Source organism: Podarcis erhardii (genome assembly GCF_964252035.2).
Source record: "Podarcis erhardii genome assembly, chromosome: 10".
Lineage (NCBI taxonomy): Eukaryota > Metazoa > Chordata > Lepidosauria > Squamata > Lacertidae > Podarcis > Podarcis erhardii.
The window spans coordinates 19500404-19520242 of record NC_138500.1 but is presented as its reverse complement, the minus strand read 5'-3'; the positions used below and the strand labels follow the sequence as shown (position 1 = coordinate 19520242).

Below are 19839 nucleotides of genomic sequence, written 5' to 3'. Positions count from 1 at the left end.
CCTCGTCGCCAGTTGTTGTGACGTGGGGTTTGTGATTTCAGCTCTCTTGACATAATATGCTGGAGACAGTTCTCTAGTAACACTTCTTTATTAAAGCAACAAGACTGAAGACTGAGGAGGGGAGAGCTACATTTATAGGGACAGGGAACAAGCTAGAAAGGATACATTTTGGAGGGAACAATATCAGGCAATCACAGTCCTGCCTTTTGGAGGCAACCAATAAGACAGAGGATCCAAATACAGCAGCTTAAATGAACCAATAGTAGCTGTACCCTCTGGAACCAAAAGGCAGTTACTTTACCCTAATGCAAATACAGACAATAATAATGCAGATATAAAATCCTTTGACTCAATACACAACAACCACAATGTGTGTTGGAACAGTGTTTTGATAAATGGACTGTTGTCCACTTTTAAATTTACAGGATAGCCATGTTAGTCTATTGTAGCAAAAATTAGAGTCTTGTGGCACCTTAAATACTTGTAAATGTAAATGCAATAAACTTTCATGAACTATTTACCAGATGCCCAAAGGTCCTGAATTGACAAGCATCAATACACATGAGGGAATTTAGAGGATTATTGTTTTAAGTATTATTGAAGGTTGTTTGATTTATAGTGATTTATAGTGATTTTACTATTTTTGTTATTGTTCAGAGCGGTTTGGTAAGCAATGTAGTAAGTAAGCAATATAACCAACAAAGAGTGGGGTGTGATCCCATCCACGCTTACAGCAAATACAATGGGGCTTATTTCTGAATATATATTTAAAAGGACTTCAGTTATAGACTAGCTGATTTATTCCTGCATTGCAGGGCGTTGGACTAGATGATCCTCAGGGTCCCTTCCAACTCTACAATTCTATGATTCTGTAACAGTCACAATTCTGTACGTGTTTACTCAGAAGTAAATCAATACTAAACGGAATCTACTCCAAAGTAAGAATGTACAGGACTGGAGCAAGGAACACAGTCGGATTTATTTCCAAGTAAATATGCACAGAATTGCAGTGATAGCTGCAATCCTATGCACACCTCCCTAGGAATAAATACCATTAAACTCAGTGCCACTTTCTGCCGAGTAAGCTTATTAAAATTTGCAGTGTCATTGTCTTCCGGGGCACCAACCCTAGTTAAGTTTATTCAGAAGTAGATCCCACTGCCTAACGCCTAAGCGTTAATGAATTTTTTTTGCCTCTTAGTAAACATAGGAATGTGCTGTGCTTTTAAAAGTATCCCAAGGCTCTTAGTCAGGCATCCCCAACCTGCGGCCCTCCAGATGTTTTGGCCTACAACTCCCATGATCCCTAGCTAGCAGGACCAGTGGTCAGGGATGATGGGAATTGTAGTCCAAAACATCTGGAGGGCCGAAGGTTGGGGGTTCCTGCTCTTAGTTGATGCTGCAAACTGATTAACAGGGTGACTTCTCTGGAAATAAACGACGTAGTAATTTATTACTCACTTAAATGGGGATTTAATATACCAGAAAACGTTTTGCTTTGATTTATATTAATTCCCTCTTTGCTTTCGTTTTGGCGAAGGGTTTGGATTAACTTTTAACATGCCTCTATAAGCCTATCGCCGACTCATCGCATGTGCCGCCGCTTTCCTTTCTTCCCACGTTTGGGCTTCGTTTCCCCTTGTAAACGAGAGTTTAAAAGTATTGCTGGATGGCAAGAGAGCTGGGATTGGGCGAAAAGCTCCGACTCCGTTTCTTACAGCTCTTACGATTGGAGAATACTTGTAGGCGCGGAGGGGCCCTCGGCTTGGCTTTTTGGTTCGTCGGTTGAGAGGAGCACTAGCTGCGGCGCGAACGGGAGTGTTAGAGCGGTTAGTGTGTTTGGGGTGAGCGGCGGGGAGGCGCGGGATGGCCGAAGTGGGGCAGGAGCGGAGAGAGACACGATGCAAACTGCTTGCTCCGTGGGGCGGGTTCACGGTGCTTTGCTAGGACAGAAAAGAAGGGGCTCCTGTTTGATTTTCATCTTTAAAAGTTGGGGGGCGTCTAATTCAGATGACTAGGAGAGTAAAGATCCCCACTTATTATTATTACTATTACAGCGGGTTACAACCATTAAAACGCAATACTCAGAAGCAATGTAAAAGATCTTACAGCCACAGAAATCAGGTGGGTCCCCACAAATATGCCCAAGCAGGCAAATATACAGGTTTACAGCCAGCAGATTATTTGGGGTGTGGGGTTGGAGGCAACCAGCGTGTTGTGTTGCCTAGCAATTTGGGCTTGGGGAGAGTTGGGTTTAAGTCACTTTTTAGCTAAAAGTAACCCTGGACCAGTCGCTGTCTCTGAGACCACTCAACCTCACAGCTGTTTCAGGGATAGAAAGCGGGGTGGGGTGGTAAAACGGTTGCACCAGCCCTAGGTACGTCCCTTGCTAGCATCTGCTCATAACAACTTGCCATAATTTAAGCCACTTTTCCGACAGTCATATTACGGTACTTTATTTCTCTCTACCCCGTCCCATGACATCCTTCCTGTTTTGACTATCCCTGCTACCTTTCCCACTACTTTATTCCTTGGCCACAAACCCTGGCAAATTCCCAATTCTGTGTGGGTAGGCTGGTAGCAGACATTAGCCCCTGCAGAAAGGTAGGGGCCTTTTGGTTGAAATTCCTAGCTGTGTGTGATAGGATAAATGTAATAAATCATGTATATGTGCACTATCGTGTATGAAGCCTGTTACAAGTGCATAGTTTGCCATATCAGATTGAAGAATTTGGTTCTCAAACCACTTTCTTTGAGCACATGCATCTGTTTGTGAGGAAATAAAAATGGGCCACCTGAGAACCGTTAATACACTTTCTCTGAATCTTTGGCTTTATGCTTCTGTTACCAAAGAGTAAAAAAGGCATATTTGGCACTACTACAGGTGGTAGGAGTGAGCAACATGACTTCCTCTCCAAGAACACCCTCTGCCTCCAAAAGGTAAGTCAAGGAAATGACTGCTTGATTTCCTCTTCATTTGTATTAAGTATTATTAATATCTTTTCTTGAAGACCATCTGCCATTCCACACGTAGAGGTAGAACATTGTATTGTAGCTTGGTACCTGCCTACCCCTAAGACAGAGTTGTCCAACTTTTGTCGGTCCAAAGGCCACATTTCTTGTTGGCCAGCCCTTTAGGACTGCATAGGCCAAAAGCTGTGGCATAACCAAGGCTAAAGTTGGTGCGGGTACACCACTCTTGTGTATACACATGCAGACCACACACAACCAATTTTTGTCATTGTGCTAATTTCCCCCTTTTTCCTTAAATGAGCAACACAAAGGAAAGTATCTGTACAGAGGACAAGGTGAGGTAATTCCCAAGAGCAGGTGGAAATTCAAATACCCTGAAATGCCCATGCGTCTTTCAGGTGTTCCTGCATGTATATGCTGATGCATGAGTGTGGTGAAGTGGAAGAGCCAATTTTGGATGTGGAACAATGCCAATGTTGACACCTTTGGATGTTTGGGTGTGCTTAGTCATGCCTTTGTCCAAAAAGGTTTTACAGAAGGTAGGGGAAAGGTACCTTCTTTAGGAGAAATTGAGTTTCTCAAAAATCAAAGATGGATCACTGAGGGTCTTCTCCCAAGGTGCAATAATGCCACTCAGTTTTTGTCTAGTGGGAAAGAAAGTTTCAGAATCCTTTCCAGGTGTTTCATTTTCCCCAAAGGGAGCCTGCCACAGCTTTTGAGAAACTGGAGGTGGGATAGATTAAATTCAGGTCTAGATTTTGTGACCTGTGTGAAACCGTTCTGTGTTTTTATGTTATTGCTAACTGCAAGAATTGACGTTTGGTAGTCTTTATGACTTTGTAATAGAATTGTTCTTGTTATATTCAATCATGGTGTTCAGGTCAGCTGCCGGCCACGGCTCCCCCAACTCTAGTTTCCCATCACCTCACCAGAATGATTGTACTCCTCTTCCTTCAATCAACGAACGTCTGGCCTTTCTCCGCCCTTCCCGGCAACTGCTGGAATACTACCGAAAGAAGATTGCAGACTTTGATGAAGAGCATGAGGAACTGGTCCAAAGGCTGGAGAAATATAAAGCTTCACATGATGAGCAGGTATGGGAAAAGCAAAAGATGGGTGAATGGATCAGTTTATCCGGTGGTTGGCAAAGCCAGGTTTAGTATTTTGAATTAGGATTTAGTGTTTGCTGATATGCTTTGTTACTTGGTTTACAAAGAGAGTATTTGCCATCTTGGATTTTCTGGGAAATTCCAAGTGAGGAGTGTTGGTCCATTTTGAAAATACAAAGAGGAGTAAATGTGAATGGAGTGGGGCCTGGCAGTAGCTGCCAGAGTTATCTATAGCTCTGGGAAGGACCCTTAATACTTAATACTAAGTTGAAGTATTGAGCAGTGAAGTCTTTGTGCTGCTCAGTTTTAAAACTATAAACCTGGGTTTGAGTATCAAACCCTTAGCCTCATCCTAAATAAAATGAATTCTAATATGGCAACTATTAAACCAGTAGCTTATTTTATTGAAAACTAATATCAATCAAATATAGATGGGATGTAAGGGGTTGTACCTAATGTAGGGTCAGAAAGGCAAAATGGGGATTTTGCTGGTGTCCCTCCAGTGCCGCTGCCCAGCAGCTTCTGTGACTGAACTGGCAGAGTTGGTGTTGGAGAATCCCAGAATGTTAGTTTTCAATAGTGGACCATCATGTCATCCTGGAGTAACTTGGGTTGGGGTACAATAGTGCCACTCCTACTTCCAGGGTCACTACCAGGACTAGCATTGGGAAACTTATGTGGCCTCATAGCAATTGTCCTGCTGGGTTCCACAGTGCTCCGTTCTGTCTTTCGTACGATTTAATAGGTATATGAAACAGTTGCGAGTAGTAATCCGGGGATTTGGAGCAAAGGTTATTTCATCAGTGCAGTATTTGTTTCCCAATGAGCAATGAGAAACCCTGTCTCTGCCCTACCTTTGCTGTAACGGCTAGGTGATCAATAACAATATGCTTCCCTTTCCCCCCTGCAGCACAAATTACAATGGGAAATGCGTCAGCGAGAAGAAGAAATCGCAGAGCTGCAGAAGGCTCTGAGTGACATGCAGGTTTTCCTCTTTCAGGAGAGGGAGCATGTCTTGCGCCTTTACGCTGAGAACGACAGGCTGAAAATCAGGTTTGTTGCTTAGGTGGCAAGAGTGAAAAAACAGCCTGCAGAACAGAGGGGAGTGGCATGTTTGTGCCATTTCTTTTTAAAGTTACAGGGATTGAGATACTTGCTGTTCTCTCTCACATGAAGAGATCTACAGGGAAGAATGTGGTGCATGCTACCTATCCTAAAGTAGATGTGCTGCTGTCCCATCTCCTCTGCTGTTGTTCTAGAGGCTGAGAAAAGGGCAAGCAAAATGATAAAGAGGTGGAGCAACTCCCACCCAAGGAAATGTTGCAGCATTTGGCACTTTTTAGTTTAGAGAAAAGGCAAATAGGAGGTGACATGTTAGAAGTTTATAAAGTAATGCATATCATGGAGAAAGTGGATAGAAAAGAGTTTTTCACCCTGGACCCAGCTATACAGCTGCAAATAAAATGTTTTAAGCGTGTTGTAAAGTGCAATATACAAATGTGGCACTAGGTGGCGACAGTGCTCAGGTTCTGTTTGCAGGCTTCTCACAGGCAGCTGGTTGACCATGGTGAGAACAGAGTGCTTGACTAGATGGGCCATTGGGCTGTTACAGCAGGCTGGAAGGGCTTCAGAGACTATTTCTTTTCTTTTTGCTGAACTGCTGTGTTAGGATATGCAGAGCAGTTGGCAATCTGAGTCCTCATTTTGAGTAGGAAGGAGCTGCTATATGCTCCGTCAATTCTTTGTGGAATAGATGCAACATTAGTGAGAAGAGAGAAAGAAATAGGATAGGGGAAATTGGGGACCTTTCACTACACACTGTCTTTACATAAGATCTTGTTCAGCAGCCAGATTCTACAAGAAAGAGAATTTCTCCAGTGTATGCAGACAGACAGGCAAGCTATCTATTCCCACTTCTTAGATGTTTCCTGGGCTTCCACTAGTTAGCCTTAGGGGTGCACCAACTAGTGCCTTTGGGAACAGAAATAAGTCATTTTAAACTGATTTCAGAGAGCTGGAGGATAGAAAGAAGATCCAGCATCTTTTGGCTTTACTGGGAACAGACAGTGGCGAAGTTACCTATTTCTGCAAGGAACCACCTCACAAGGTAAGAGCACCTCTGTTAACCTGCAAGACATTTTTATTTCGGGTTCTTTCTAAACTGTTCTTTGTTGCCTCTGTGAGATATAAATTACATTAAAGGCATTGCCTTTGGTGGTTCACAAAGCATATTAACACAATAAAGTTCAGCAGGATGTGACATGTAAAGTAACAATAGTAAATCGTGACAGCAAAACAGTAAAGAATTGCAGCAATATATAGTGAAATAGCTAGAGTAAATTTCTGGAGTGGAAATAACTATATGCCATGCTACACAATCCTGTGAATGTCTTCTCAGAAGTAAGCGCTGCTGAGTTCAGCCTGCTTCTGGGTAAGTGTGCAAAGGATTGCAGTCTAAATCCCTAAGCAAAAGTAGGCTAACAGAACTATCCTTCTAAAATCTGTAACTGTGGAATAGCCTTCACAAAGTAACCCATTGAGCAAAGCCTAATAAATATATTGTGATACTGTAAAAGTTTCCATTGGTCAGAGCCCACTTTGTCAGATATGTAGCTCAACAGATCTGCAGTCTTTCCTTTTTTTGAAATTGCTTATATGCTGTTATTCATTTCTTAATCTTCTGCTTAGCGAAAACTAAGATAAAACAGTGATTGCTGTAGTTATTCTGCCTATACCCACTTCAGGTATCTTAAAAATTGAGATTGATAAATAGGGATTAGGATCCTTAATTCCCTTAAGATGCATTTTGCTCATGGGATACTCCCACTGGGGGAGGGGAGGTCATTTTTAACGGTTTCCCCCACATCCCCATGCGCACTGTGAAAATCTGCTGCAGAAGGTTTAGAAATGGGTACTAGGGGCTGAAATCTTGTCAGTAGGAACCCCCACTGCACTGAAGTTCCTCCTAAAAAGGGCAACTCAGGATCCAAGCCAGGTTATGACTGTAGTTAATATTGTTGCTATTACAATGGTACCTCAAAACTCGAAAGGCTCCATTCTCGAATGTTTTGGCTCCTGAACGCCAATAAGCTGGAAGTAAGTGCTCCGGTTTTCGAATGTTCCTTAGAACACTAACATCTGACGTGGCTTCTGCTGTGCAAAAACCTAGCTGTCAGCCAATCGGAAGCCGCGCCTCGGAACTCGAATGGTCTTCCGGAACAGATTACGTTTGAGTTCCAAGGTACCACTGTCATAAGAAGTAATTGGTGTGTTTGTGTAGGGAAGTTTTAATGCTTGATATTTTATTGTGTTGTTATATCTGCTCGAAGCCACCCAGAGTGGCTGGGGAAATCCAGTCAGTTGGATGGGGTACTACTACTACTACTTTTATTATTATTATTATTAAAAGTTTATTGATTTTACCCCATACAGTGGTACCTTGGGTTACATACGCTTCAGGTTACAGACTCCGCTAACCCAGAAATAGTACCTCGGGTTAAGAACTTTGCTTCAGGATGAGAACAGAAATCGTGCTCCGGCGGCGCAGCAGCAGCGGGAGGCCCCATTAACTAAAGTGGTATCTCAGGTTAAGAACAGTTTCAGGTTAAGTATGGACCTCCAGAACGAATTAAGTACTTAACCTGAGGTACCACTGTACCACTAAATCCAGTGCCTTACATAGTTACAAATTCCAGTGGGTAGTCTTTAAAAAGCAACAGTTATCTCTGCAAAAACAGCTACTTAATACAATCAGTGCAAATGATTTCAACCAGCTGTCTACCATTATTTGTTCCGGAGGTTTGCTTGTTTTTGATTTCGCCAGCAAGTATACACAGATGAGAAAGACACTTGTAACAAAGGGCTTGGTGTCCAGTTTCCTGATTCTGAGCACATTTACTTCCTTACTTCCTCAAAAGGTTTTAGGAATGCCCGAGGGGCCACTAGGGGCGCATCAGAAGGTGGCTGACAATAACATCTCTCCGACCCACAGGGGGTAATTAGGAGGCTGTGATGGGAGTAAATAGCCTCCCTATCCCCCCAAGATTGTGGGGGGGCTGCCCTTGCCTGCTGTGCCCTATACCACCCCCGAATTTGTGGGGATGGGAGCACTAGGCCCTCCTGTGGATCTCGGTGCTCCTGGACGCTGTCTCTGATCCACGCCGCTAGCTGCAAGAACTTCAGAAGGAACAATTAGGAAGAACGAATGCACATATTTCAAGGAAGGAGGGGGAGTAAAGACTGCTAACTGAAGAGTTCTCTGATAAACAAGACGAGTCGGAGGAACAAGAATCAATCATGAGAAGATATGCCAAGACTCGGTATGGCAAAGGGACTGGATGGGGGAGGGGGAAAAAAACTTTCCTTTCTTTCCTCTATGTGATTAAACAAGAATCCCCCCCCCCCACAAGTCAGAAATGCCATTTTAATGACTTAAGCTTTGGATTTACGACTGTGTGGAGATAAATTTTCTAACCAAAGCATGTTTTAAGAAGAGCGTGGAAGGTTTAAGAGCTCTGGAATGACGCAGTTAAAAATACCATCGCCATATTGGCAAGCTCTGTTGGAGGACTTGAGTCTGGGAGGAGGAAAAGAGCTGTTTTTATATTGTGGGTGAGACTCCTCAGTGGGACTTAAGAACGACAGATCCTGAGATTAATGATGGAAAGAGCGATGTTATTTATGAAAGTGATGATATATGGAAACCATCTTGATATGAGGATTGGACGAACGGAAAAATCCACACAGGATATAATTGGTGTTTTTCTGCTTAAGGAGATTATCAGAAGAGATCTTAAAGAAAAAAGAAAAAATATGCGAACAAGATGCGATGTGGAAACAGCAAGATAAGACTGGATAGAATTATGAACTTTATTTGGACTGATTTAGATATGAACGCAGTAGCAAGAAGATGATCGGAATCCCCCTTCGGATCTTGAAATATGGGTCCCCTCAACAAAAATTTAAAATTCGGCTTTGTAATTCGGAATTTATGTGATGTGATTTGATTTGATTTGATTGGTCGGTTAATAAAAATTATTTTAAAAAACAAAAGGTTTTAGGAATGCTCAGGCCTAACAAGGACATGCTACTAGTGTGGGGGTTATAATGTTAGAGCAAGAGCTACAACCCTGATCATTTGCATTTACCAGAAAAAGAAATTGACTCTGCAGGGCAGTAATGGTTTGCACATTCCTCCCAGGATGAAAAGGCAGCACAATGGGTTGTAGCTCCACCTGTCTTCCAAAAGCGGGAAATACACTCAACATTGTAGGAAGTAGGTATGGCTTAGGCCTCATCAACCCTAGTCAATGTTCTGTGTTTGTCTGAGCAACACCCCCACACCAAAAAAACCACCCTTCTCCTTTCTCTCCCACAACATTCCAGAGCACATCTGTGGAGCAGAAGGAGAAAAAGGGAAAACTTCCGTTCTGTAAGCAGAAGCCTGTTCTGCAGCCAAATCATCCCCCTCTACCTAATTCTCTGCCGTTCTGTGCTTCGCTTGTGACTTCATGGAGCACTACAGATCGGTGCATACAGACCCAGTCCTGTACATTGCAGTGCTAAAGGACCAACTCTTAGGACCCAGAACACAATATAGGGGGCAAGCTGACTCCTAATTCTGAAGCCCAACTCCAGCAGTGACACACCACCCATTTGGTGCTGTTGGGTGGCAGAGCTAGTTGAGACCTGTACACACAACATGGGTAGAAGTTCCCTTCTAGGAACTGGGCTGCTAGAGTAACGAAGCTGCAGGGAGAACTGAGCCACAACTTCATGTTGCATTCTGGGATTCAGTCATGTGCCTATTTTACTTTAAAATTCCTTTCCCTCTAAGGCTTTTTGCATTGTATTGCTACTGAAGCCTATCTCAAAAGCAGAGCAGAAAGTAAACTCCTTTTTTCCTTGCAGGCCACTATACCTCAAAAGCTAATCAAGGGCAGAGATTCACATGATCGAAGTGGCAAGCATACTTCAAAAGCAGGTAACTGAGAAGCTAAAAATTATCTCGGACATCTGAAGAGAGAGGCTATTGTGGACATGGGGGGGGGCATCTAAATAAAGGAGTGATATAGCTTTTATTTACCAATTCAACTTTTATTTCTGCTCTAGGTATAAAACTCTGTGCCACAAAACCAGCAGAAAAGGGAGAAAAACCAGAAAATGAGGATAGATACAAGAAAGATGAGCAAACACTCTTATTACAGGTAAGTGGCTTTGTGCAGCCCAGGTGGACTTCTGTTGCTTTTAGATCTCTAAAACCAAATAGTTCTTTCTCCGTGAAAAGCCAGCTTTGCCAATGATGGGCATGGTTTTATGCACATTGCCATCCATTGAAATCAGGGGAGCAAGTATTTAGGTCAGTGATAATCCCCTCTACCAGGGGTCAGCAAACTTTTTTAGCCATGGGCCAGTCCACCGTCCCTCAGACCATGTGGTAGGCTGGACTATATTTTGAAAAAAAATAATGAACAAATTCCTATAACCCAGAGATGCATTTTAAATAAAAGCACACATTCTACTCATGTAAAAACACGCTGATTCCCAGACCGTCCGTGGGCCAGATTTAGAAGGTGATTGGGCCGGATCTGGCCCCCGGGCCTTAGGTTGCCTACTCCTGCCCTGTACGATGAGCCATCCTCAGGGAGACAGAGACACCTTTGGAAGGTGAGAGGAAGAACTGCTCTGAACATTTCCTTTGACCCTGTGACCCTCCCCCAACTCTAGTGTACTTACTGCAAAAAAAGTGGTAAGCCAACTCAGGTGGGCTTTTAGCCCTTCCTGTTCATTTTGCGAAGTGGTACTCCCAGAGCTTTGCTCCAAAGTCCTGTCCCAACAGCACCACCGGGAAGAAAGGAGAGTAAACATTCCTTCCGTTAACTTTCTTCCGTTAAATTATCTTAGAACGCTAGCCAACAAGAAGTATATCATTGCTTAATTTTATTCATTAAATTTGTATCCCAACCTTCCTCCCGTAGGAGCCTAGGGCAGCAAACATCAGACTGTTAAAACAGCACAATTTTAAAAAAAATATTAAAACATACTTAAAGCCATTCTAGAACATTAACCCTTCCAGTGAGTTAAATGCATAAGACTGCTTCCTGTGTTTGTGTTTTTGTTCCTGTTGTCAGTGAGTAAGGCATTCCTGTGGTGTTTGTTTTCAGGTATGTACTTTCAGGCATCTTAAAACAATACTGTAAATTTATTTGAGACCCTATTCTTTCTCTTTGCTTATGATCTCATCACGCTCAGTTAAACTTTGATTTTTGCTTTAAATGCTCAGAGCCAACAGTAAAAAGAGAGAGGCCACAATATTCAGAGAAGAGTTGTCTGTTTTGCATTGGACTTCAAAAAATTTAAATCTTTCCTTAGGGTGGCTGATTGTGACAACACCCCCCCACCCCCATACTTGTAAGCCAGTGTAGCAACTCATTCATATGGTGATGAATCAAGTGCATTTGAGGAAAAGGGAGGGAAATGGGGGAAATGGCTCCAGATCACTGGCTTGTCATATGACAATTGCAGTAATCATGGTCAGTGAATAGCATGATCATTGAATTAGTAAAGGAACTTAAAAACAGAGTTCATTGATTTGGGTACTTAGCTGCCTTATTTCTCTTTCATTGTAGTGTTTGACTGCCCCAATCTATCATACGATCTCTTAGCTTTCCAATTGGTTATCAGTATTGCTTTTATATTCCAAGATTGACAGTTTAGGTAGGTATGAAGCTTTTTATTGTGCAAAACCTAGAGCTTCAGAGTTATTTTTATAGCTGAATAAGGCTGCTTAAAGTTGTCTGTTAAAAAGCAAGAACAAAAACCAAATCCAACATCAAATGCTGCTCTTTTTTTCCTTTTTTTGTCTTTTAAAAATGCAGTTGCAAGAACCTGACCGGGATTACTTTGCAAAAGCATTTTTTTAACCAAATGACTTCCATAATAGTCTCACAACAGGAACAAAAAAATAATATCCATGCTAGCTCTTCCTAAGGTCCATCTAGTTCAGCATCAAGTCTTCCATTGCGATGAAGAAAGAAAGTTCATATGGAGGGTATGACGCCATTTTTCTGCTATTCTCCAGCATCTAGCTGCTTTGGACGGGTTTCTAAGAATGTGGAAGTCGCACTTCTGAACATTATGGCTCCCAGTTATTCTTTGTGTATAGAACAATGTTAGCTGTTCTGCCAGAGGAAAACATAACAGAAAATTCTACCCCCTTTTCTGTACTTGTTTAGGTTGAAGCTCTTCAAGCTCAGCTAGAGGAACAGGCCAAGCTGTCCAAGGAACAAACTGAAGCATTGCTGGAGGACAGACGAATCCGTATAGAAGAGTCTCTGGTCCAGCATCAGAGGGACCAGGAGAAGATCAAGGAGCTTACTCAGAAGTAAGTGCAAGAAGAATGTGTCTTTGCTTTCAGTCTGAATACAAATCATTTTATTTATGTTATTTTACATACATTTCTATCCCACCTTTTTTCATTGTGGAACCAGTGGTGATGTACGTGTGGTTCTTAGGCAGTCGCCCACCTAGGTTCTGACCAGACCCAGACCTACTTAGCTTCAGCAAGATGGTCACCTCTTGTGCCTTCATAGCATATCAAGGGGACCAATAAAAACAAACCCTACTGTGATGGGCAGAAGTGCTGGTCAACTGTATTAAGACAGTGCATGGACCTCCTATTGGCGTTGATTTGATACTGTGTGAAGTCACAGGGTACTTTGTGTCTCTCGTAGCAGGTATAAAGTGGCAAGCATAACATAAGGTAGAAACCAGTCATACATTTGCACTGTCCTACTCCTTAGATATGAACTTGGACTCATTATATGCATGCATACAGGTAGCTCTTGTCAATAGAGCATCATATTTTTAATATGATGGTCCAGGGTTTGGGTCCCTACTCAGGTATGGGAGAGAAGCATGGCTCTGGGTGCTGGCTTTAATTTGAGGGAGGGTTCACAGCTCAGTTGTAAGGCACATCCTTTGCATACATATAAGGTCCCAAGTTAGATAACCGGATCTCCAACCAAAGGATCTTGTGTATGGTAAGTCAGGTGAGCTGCTGACAGTCAGAATAGACAATATTGAACTAGATGAACAAATGACTCCAATGTAAGCCATGGATCAAAGATTCTAATATAAGACAGCCTCTATGTTGAGGTCCCTCATAGTGGTTTTATGTGGGTCCAAAGCCAGGGACAGCTGCCTGTTGACAAAGTGAATTGCACTGTCAAGCCATTGATTCCCATCCCGATTTGTAACTGGGATAATGGAAGTGCAGGGGAAGAAACTGGTGACCGGCTCATTGTCATTCCTCTCTCCAGTTACCACAAAGTTCAGAACTTGCTGCACGAGAGCACCAGAGATTTTCTCCAGATGAAGTTTGACGCACGGGCAAATGAGAAATCCTGGATGGCAGAGAAGGACATGCTTCTGAGGAAGCTGGACAAAAGAAAAGCAGCACCCAAGTGGAGCAGGATCCGGCGGGACAGCGGCCGAGGTCGGGAGGACATCAAGAGAAGGCAGGACGGCGGCCGAGTTTCGGAGGACATCAATAGAAGCCAAGACAGCGGCCGGCGAGACAGTGGCCAAGGTTCAGGAGACATCAGAAGAAGGCAGGACAGTGGCCAGCAAGGCATCAGCCCTGGGCGGTGGGACAGCAGCCCGGAGCAGTGGGACAGCAGCCCGGAACAGTGGGAAAGCAGCCCAGAGCGGTGGGACAGCAGCCCGTACCGGTATTCTATTGGCAGAGTTTCTCCTGGCAGGAGGAAAATGCAAGACAGAGGTGCCAAGCACTTTTCACGAGCAGAGCATGAATGCCGTAAACGATACTGTGCAGAGATTAAGGTAACAGGGACTGCTATAACCTAACTGCGCTTTCTGACGGTTTAAACATATATTACCATGCAATGTCAACATCCCCTAGTGCCGTGGCACATTGAGATGTAGCCTATTATTATTATTATTATTATTTATTTATTATTTATTAAGTTTTATTTATACCACACCCTCCCCAGCCAAGACCCGGGCTCAGGGCGGCTAACACCAGGTATAAAACCAATTGATTAAAATACAACTTAAAAACAAGATTAAAATACAATGTTAAAATGCAGCCTCATTTCAGTAGAAACTCAAATCAAAAACTTTTTGGGGATGAAAATATCAAATCTTCACCAAGGCCAGCTATCCAGACTGGTCCTGCGTGGGCCAGAAAAAGCCAGTCCTGCCCTGCCAGTCATGTCTTCTTTTTCAATCCACCGTTATCAAGAGTAGCTTTTTCCTCACCACAGGAGTGGTACTGTGCTCAAGGCCTGATTGTGAACTTCCCACAGGCATCTGGTTGGCCACTAAGAGAACAGAAAGGTGGATTAGATTAGCCTTTGCTCTGATCTAGCGGGGCTGTTCACTTGGTGATGTAAAAGTTTGTATAAGATCTGCATCCAGGTTGTTGATTGGGGCCGCTTTTAGGGGACATACGTCTCCCTTGTTATAGCAGTTCCACTGCTGACTGGGTTTGTTTCCAGGCACAGTTCAAAGTGCTGGTTATGACCTGTAAAGCTCTGCCTATCTTGGGTCCAGGCTGTCTGAAACAACGTATTTCCTCATACAAACTTGCCCAGGTTTTGAGATCTTCAGGGGAGGCCCTTCTCTTGATCATGCCACCCCCACAGATAGGCTTGGTAAGGATGCAGGAAAGGGCCTTCTTGGTGGCTGCTCCCATATTTTGGAACTCCCTCCCTAAAGAAGCTAGACCGGCTCTCTCCTTGCTGTCTTTCCACCAGCAGGTGAAGACTTTCTTGTCCCAAAAGGCTTTTGGGAACTGATTGCTTTTAATGAAAGGGCTGGTCCTCTGCTGTTTTCATTGTAATTATTGGTATGTTTTTATAATTTTTATATAAGTATCTAGTTGTAATTCTATCAATTTTTTTAAAAAATTATGTTAGCAGTTCTTATTTTTATCTGTAAGCTGCCTTCTCATCAGGGAAAAAGGCAGAGTGTGTGTGTGTGTGTGTGTGTGTGTGTGTGTGTATTATAATAATAATAATAATAATTCCTGACAGGTTGAGAGTGCCTCTTTCCTTCATTATCATTAGTAGTTCTGTAATTCATTCATTCATTTATAGCATATCACTTGTCGCTGTTGTTGAAAGACTGAAAAATATGGGTCTGTTTTAGTGTGCAATGGAGGGGAAAAGGGGGTTAAGAATAGTCCTCAGACACACAAATAGTTATCTGTGTTCATTGTCCAGGCAACATACACACAACACCGAACGTAGTTCAGTTTGGTGCCCATTCTTCATTTGCTGCCTGTGCAAAGTTAACTTGTTGAATTCTAAAGCGTTGCAACTAGAGCATGTGAGCTAAAGTACTATTAGTGTCTCAAACCATCTTAACTTTAAAACAAGCACAGGGTGGTCCTGCTAATGCCCTTCTTTGTCATAATAGAAGCCACTAATTATTCAGGGTGATCTAGTTGCCTTCGTAGTGCTGTTTAGGAAGAAAGCAGTTCTGCATAAGGCCTCTCTCTGCTTTATAGCATTTTATAAGCCAAGGTTTATATATATATATATATATATATATATATCTCAATCACAGAGGCTACAGGAGCGATTAACACAGGAACAGCGGCTATCAAACATGTTCCGAGAGCAGTGCGTTTCCCTGGAAGAGCAGCTGGCTAAGATTCGAGAGGAAGGAGATGTAGGACGAGAGATCTTCAAGGTAATGCCTTTCCCTGCTGTTGTTAGGCTTAGCAACCACTTTGGCATGCTGTGATAGTCTCCTCCATCCTCTTTACTGCAAGGGTTATTCATGGGATCTGTAATCTTCTGTTTGCTTTCAAAAGGAGCGCTCAGAAAAGATGGGGAAGCGCCTGCAGCTGATGACCCAGCGCTATGAGGCCTTGGAGAAACGGCGTTGCATGGAGGTGGAAGGCTTTAAGACGGACATCAAACAACTTCGGCAAAGTCTGAAGGAGGTAGAGCGACTGCTTTTCAAGGTAAGTGTTGTTATGACCAGGAGAAGAACAGGACTGAGATCCACTAGGGTGGAACCTAGAGACGTATAAAAAACGCTGTGAAAATCCTTTTTTAAAAAATGTTTTGAAAAATATATTGAATTTGCCATAGCTCGCTATCGCCATCTAGCGTCACATTTGTATAATGCACTTTACAACACTCTTAAAACGTTTTGTTTGCAGTTGCGTAGTTGAGTCCTAGGTAGAATTAATTTTGAATGTTCAGACAGAGAATTCCTCTGGTGCAATATTCAATTCTGTTACAAGGAAGAAAAATAAACAAATACTAGCCCACAACTAGAAATCCTGCTAGCTGTGAATGGAGATGTTCAAAATTGATCTGGTATCCCTTTTGCTATAGTTTTGACTGGCCTTTTAATGAGTTTATGGGACAGGGATTATTGGTTTGCTTTTGTTCTATTATGCATTTTTGTGTTCTCATTTTTATTTTTATGTTGTGAACCATCCAGTTTTAAAAAACAGATAGAAAAATGGGGTGAGGGGAAGGCTTGGATAGCCACAAACCTTTTGGCAACCCAACACGGAGACCCACAAAAGCAGTCAAGAAAGCATTTTTTTAACCCTGTAAGTTTTTTGAAAATGACGAATTGCAGGAAGGGGCAGCAGTAGCCAACAGACCACAGGATAGCCAAACCACAATCTAGAGCAGGCTTCCTCAAACTCAGCCCTACAGCTCCCATGAGCCCTAGCTAGCCAGACCAGTGGTCCGGGATGATGGGAATTGTAGTCTCAAAACATCTGGAGTTTGAGGAAGCCTGATCTAGAAGATACCAGGTTGACTTAACCCTACAATAGTCTAACCTGGAGATAACAAGAACAGAAATTACCATGGTGAGATCCAGCTTTTTTCGGGAAGCGTTGTAGTTGCCATACTAGCTGAAGCTGGAAAAATGGTTCTCCGACTCAGTGTTGCTACTATTTTTTAAAGGACTCTTCTTCCTTTGAGGACACGAAGAGTGCTAGACTAAGGTGGAAGATGCATTTGATCCTGTCCATTATCTTCTTCATTTAGGGTGCCAATGCACCTTTTGAAAAATGATGGTCAAGTTGACTGAACCTTTATATATCCATCTGTTTTTGTTTCCCTCTCTAGGTGACGGCAACTGCGGGGCCAGAGCAAGACCTTGCAATTCTGCAGGAAGTTCGCCAGGGGAATAGGAGAACTAAAAAAATTCAAGGGGAATTGAAAAATTTAAAGTCAAAGATCTATGGGCTAGAAAATGAGCTCAGAGCCTGCTAATAAGAGACACGCCGGCCAACACCAGTGGCATATAGATAAAGGCCATTGTTGCAACAGCTTTCTCGTATCTTTATTTTGTGACACCACGTGGAGCTTACTGTGGCTCTAGGATGTACCTTTATACTCCAGGACTTAAGGAACCCATTAAACCTAATGTGAGGTTTGGAAGGAAACTCTCTTACTTTATTTTTATTTTTATTTTTTTACATGGGTTTAGAATTGGCTTCCTGCTTTTCTCAATGTCAGTTTATGCACAGATTGAGCTGGAGTCATTGGCTAACTTTTATGTTGCTCTTGCAGCTTGCAGGAATGTTTTCATCTGTTCTAAGAACGATGCAATATTCAGGCATCTCCAGAAACCAGCTCAAGTAGATCTCATACTATGTGTGTCAGTGGTTATTAAAAAGAGGGAAGCGACTTCCCTATGTCCCTCAGGAATTACTCTGTAACGGGTGGATGACAGTCTGTATGAAGAGAAGCCCTTGGTTAAATCCACACTTTTGGGCAGTATTCAGCTAAACAGTTGCGCAAGCAGAACACCTTTTACTCACACAGTGGAACTCCACACACTTCCTGCATATGTGCGTGCCCTGCACAATCTGCAAATCTGCTGTGTTGTGTTGTGTTGCAGGGCAGGAAGAAGATTAGGAACCCCAAATAATTTGCTTCCAAAGAAATGCAACTCGAGTCGGGTTGTATAATGCTGCTTCAGTCGTGGGAATCGCTTAGGTTTTCTTACAGAATTTCTTCTGCTGCAAGATAAACATTTGAAGTGTTATCAGGCAGCATCATTTGTCCCCTGCTATAGCATTAAACTTGACATTAATTTAACATTTCTCTTGGTATTTGTCACCAAGGCTTCCATTTCCTACCACCTCTGCAAGCCGAAATGCAAGTCTTAATTCAGGCAATTGCTTGCCTTTGACCAATATGTCACACTTGGTTTCCATACTTTTTCCTAGAGGGAAGTGCTTTCCATGCAGGAAATATATAACCTTTCAAGTGATCCTATCAGAAGTCTTATTCCTTTTGAGGTTTCTGGTCTCCATTCTCTTGTGGCTTTGTGTGGGTACTCAAAACAGCCATATCACATTGCTGCTAATGTGTAAACGCTAACATGCACCTCCAGACAGAATTCACAACAAAAATAACTGCAGCTGGAAAGTCTGTTTGCGCCTCGTTGCTTTCTTTAAAGAAAGCCAGCAGTTATAGTAAGCAAGAAGCTGAGAATGCAAAACAGCAGGCAGGCAGATGGATTTTGTTTTTCCCCCTTAGAAATCTGACACGGTAAGCAAGAGTAATGTAGATGAGACTGTTTGCACTGCAAATATTAAATGTGATGTGTTAGGTGCTCTTTGCCTGCACCAGTAACATAATAATATCAAAGCGATATTCTCATCTGGCTTGAACTGGCTTGTAATGATTTGGACATGCTTACACACAACAACACCTTGAGGATCTCTGAAGAGCAAAATGCTGTACAGTAATTGAACATGCCTTAGCCGTGTCTCTTTGTATTTTGTACCTTCTATGCTATACTTGTCGATTTCTTCAAATTTTATAATAAAATTGGAGTTGAAACACTTCTAATTAGATTAATTAAAAACACAGTTGTGTTATTCCTTACAGGAATATTGGGGGGAATCCAGTCAGATGGGTGAGGTAGAGAACCTATGGCCCTCCAGATGTTGGACTCCAGGTCCTATCAGTCTCGGCCAGCATGGCCAATGGTAAGAGATTATGGAAGTTGTAGTCCAGCAACATCTGGAGGGCTACAGGTTCTCATGTCTAAATTAAGTTCTGTGATCCTTCTCAAGTGCCTAGCTAACAAACCTGTAGGTTGCAATGCAAAGTCAATAAAAGATTGCACTAGCTAGTGTTGCCCAATTTCCTCCAAAAGGTAGAGCCTATTCCCAGCTTTCCTTTTCTCCCCGATTGCAGATCTTCCGAATCCGCTTGCTTAAAAGATGATACCAAGAATGCTTGTATATGATGAGATGACGTCCTGAAATGCATTTGTACTTATGGTGGAAATAGAGATGAGGAAATGGGAGGAACAGGGCAGCTACCATGAAAAGAAAAGGCTAAGACTTCAAACATAAATTGGCTCACGCTCTGAACATATGTTGAGCCAATAGCACAAGTGGATGTCTGTAGACAGCTGCCCCTAGGTGATTGGGATATGGGCTTGTGCAACTAACTCTTAGCCATAAAGACATGTGTGGAGAACTGAGGGCCAAAGATATTAATTTCTATAATGCTGGAATATGGTAATAGGTGAGTTTGACACTGGAACTTCACCATATGCATGGGAAGATCACCATATCAGATCATGCTGGCATAGCATTACACAGCTTTTACGTCTTCAGTTGTTTCCTTCCCACTTTCCAACATACATTTTAAAGATGCAAGTAGAGAAAAGTAATATAACTAGTGCCACAGGAAGCTGCCTTATTCAGAGCCAGACTGTCCATTCAGCGCAG

General features: G+C 42.6%; 1 protein-coding gene across 3 annotated transcripts; it reads left to right on the top strand.

The window, feature by feature from the left end:
* Positions 1-1577: 1577 nt before the first annotated feature.
* On the top strand, positions 1578-18940 carry CCDC77 (coiled-coil domain containing 77). Of its 3 annotated transcripts, none has more exons than XM_081878904.1 (12): positions 1578-1829; positions 2885-2940; positions 3854-4067; positions 4993-5135; positions 6093-6189; positions 9993-10065; positions 10194-10288; positions 12317-12465; positions 13403-13925; positions 15675-15800; positions 15925-16077; positions 17210-18940. In XM_081878904.1, the coding sequence occupies exons 1-12, from the start codon at positions 1593-1595 to the stop codon at positions 17354-17356; spliced, it is 2013 nt and encodes a 670-aa protein (XP_081735030.1). In that variant the 5' UTR covers positions 1578-1592; the 3' UTR covers positions 17357-18940. The 3 variants fall into 3 exon arrangements, with proteins under 3 accessions (XP_081735030.1, XP_081735032.1, XP_081735031.1); XM_081878906.1 differs by lacking the exon at positions 1578-1829 and adding an exon at positions 1839-1990; XM_081878905.1 differs by lacking the exon at positions 1578-1829 and adding an exon at positions 1839-2124.
* The last annotated feature ends 899 nt before the right edge of the window (positions 18941-19839 follow it).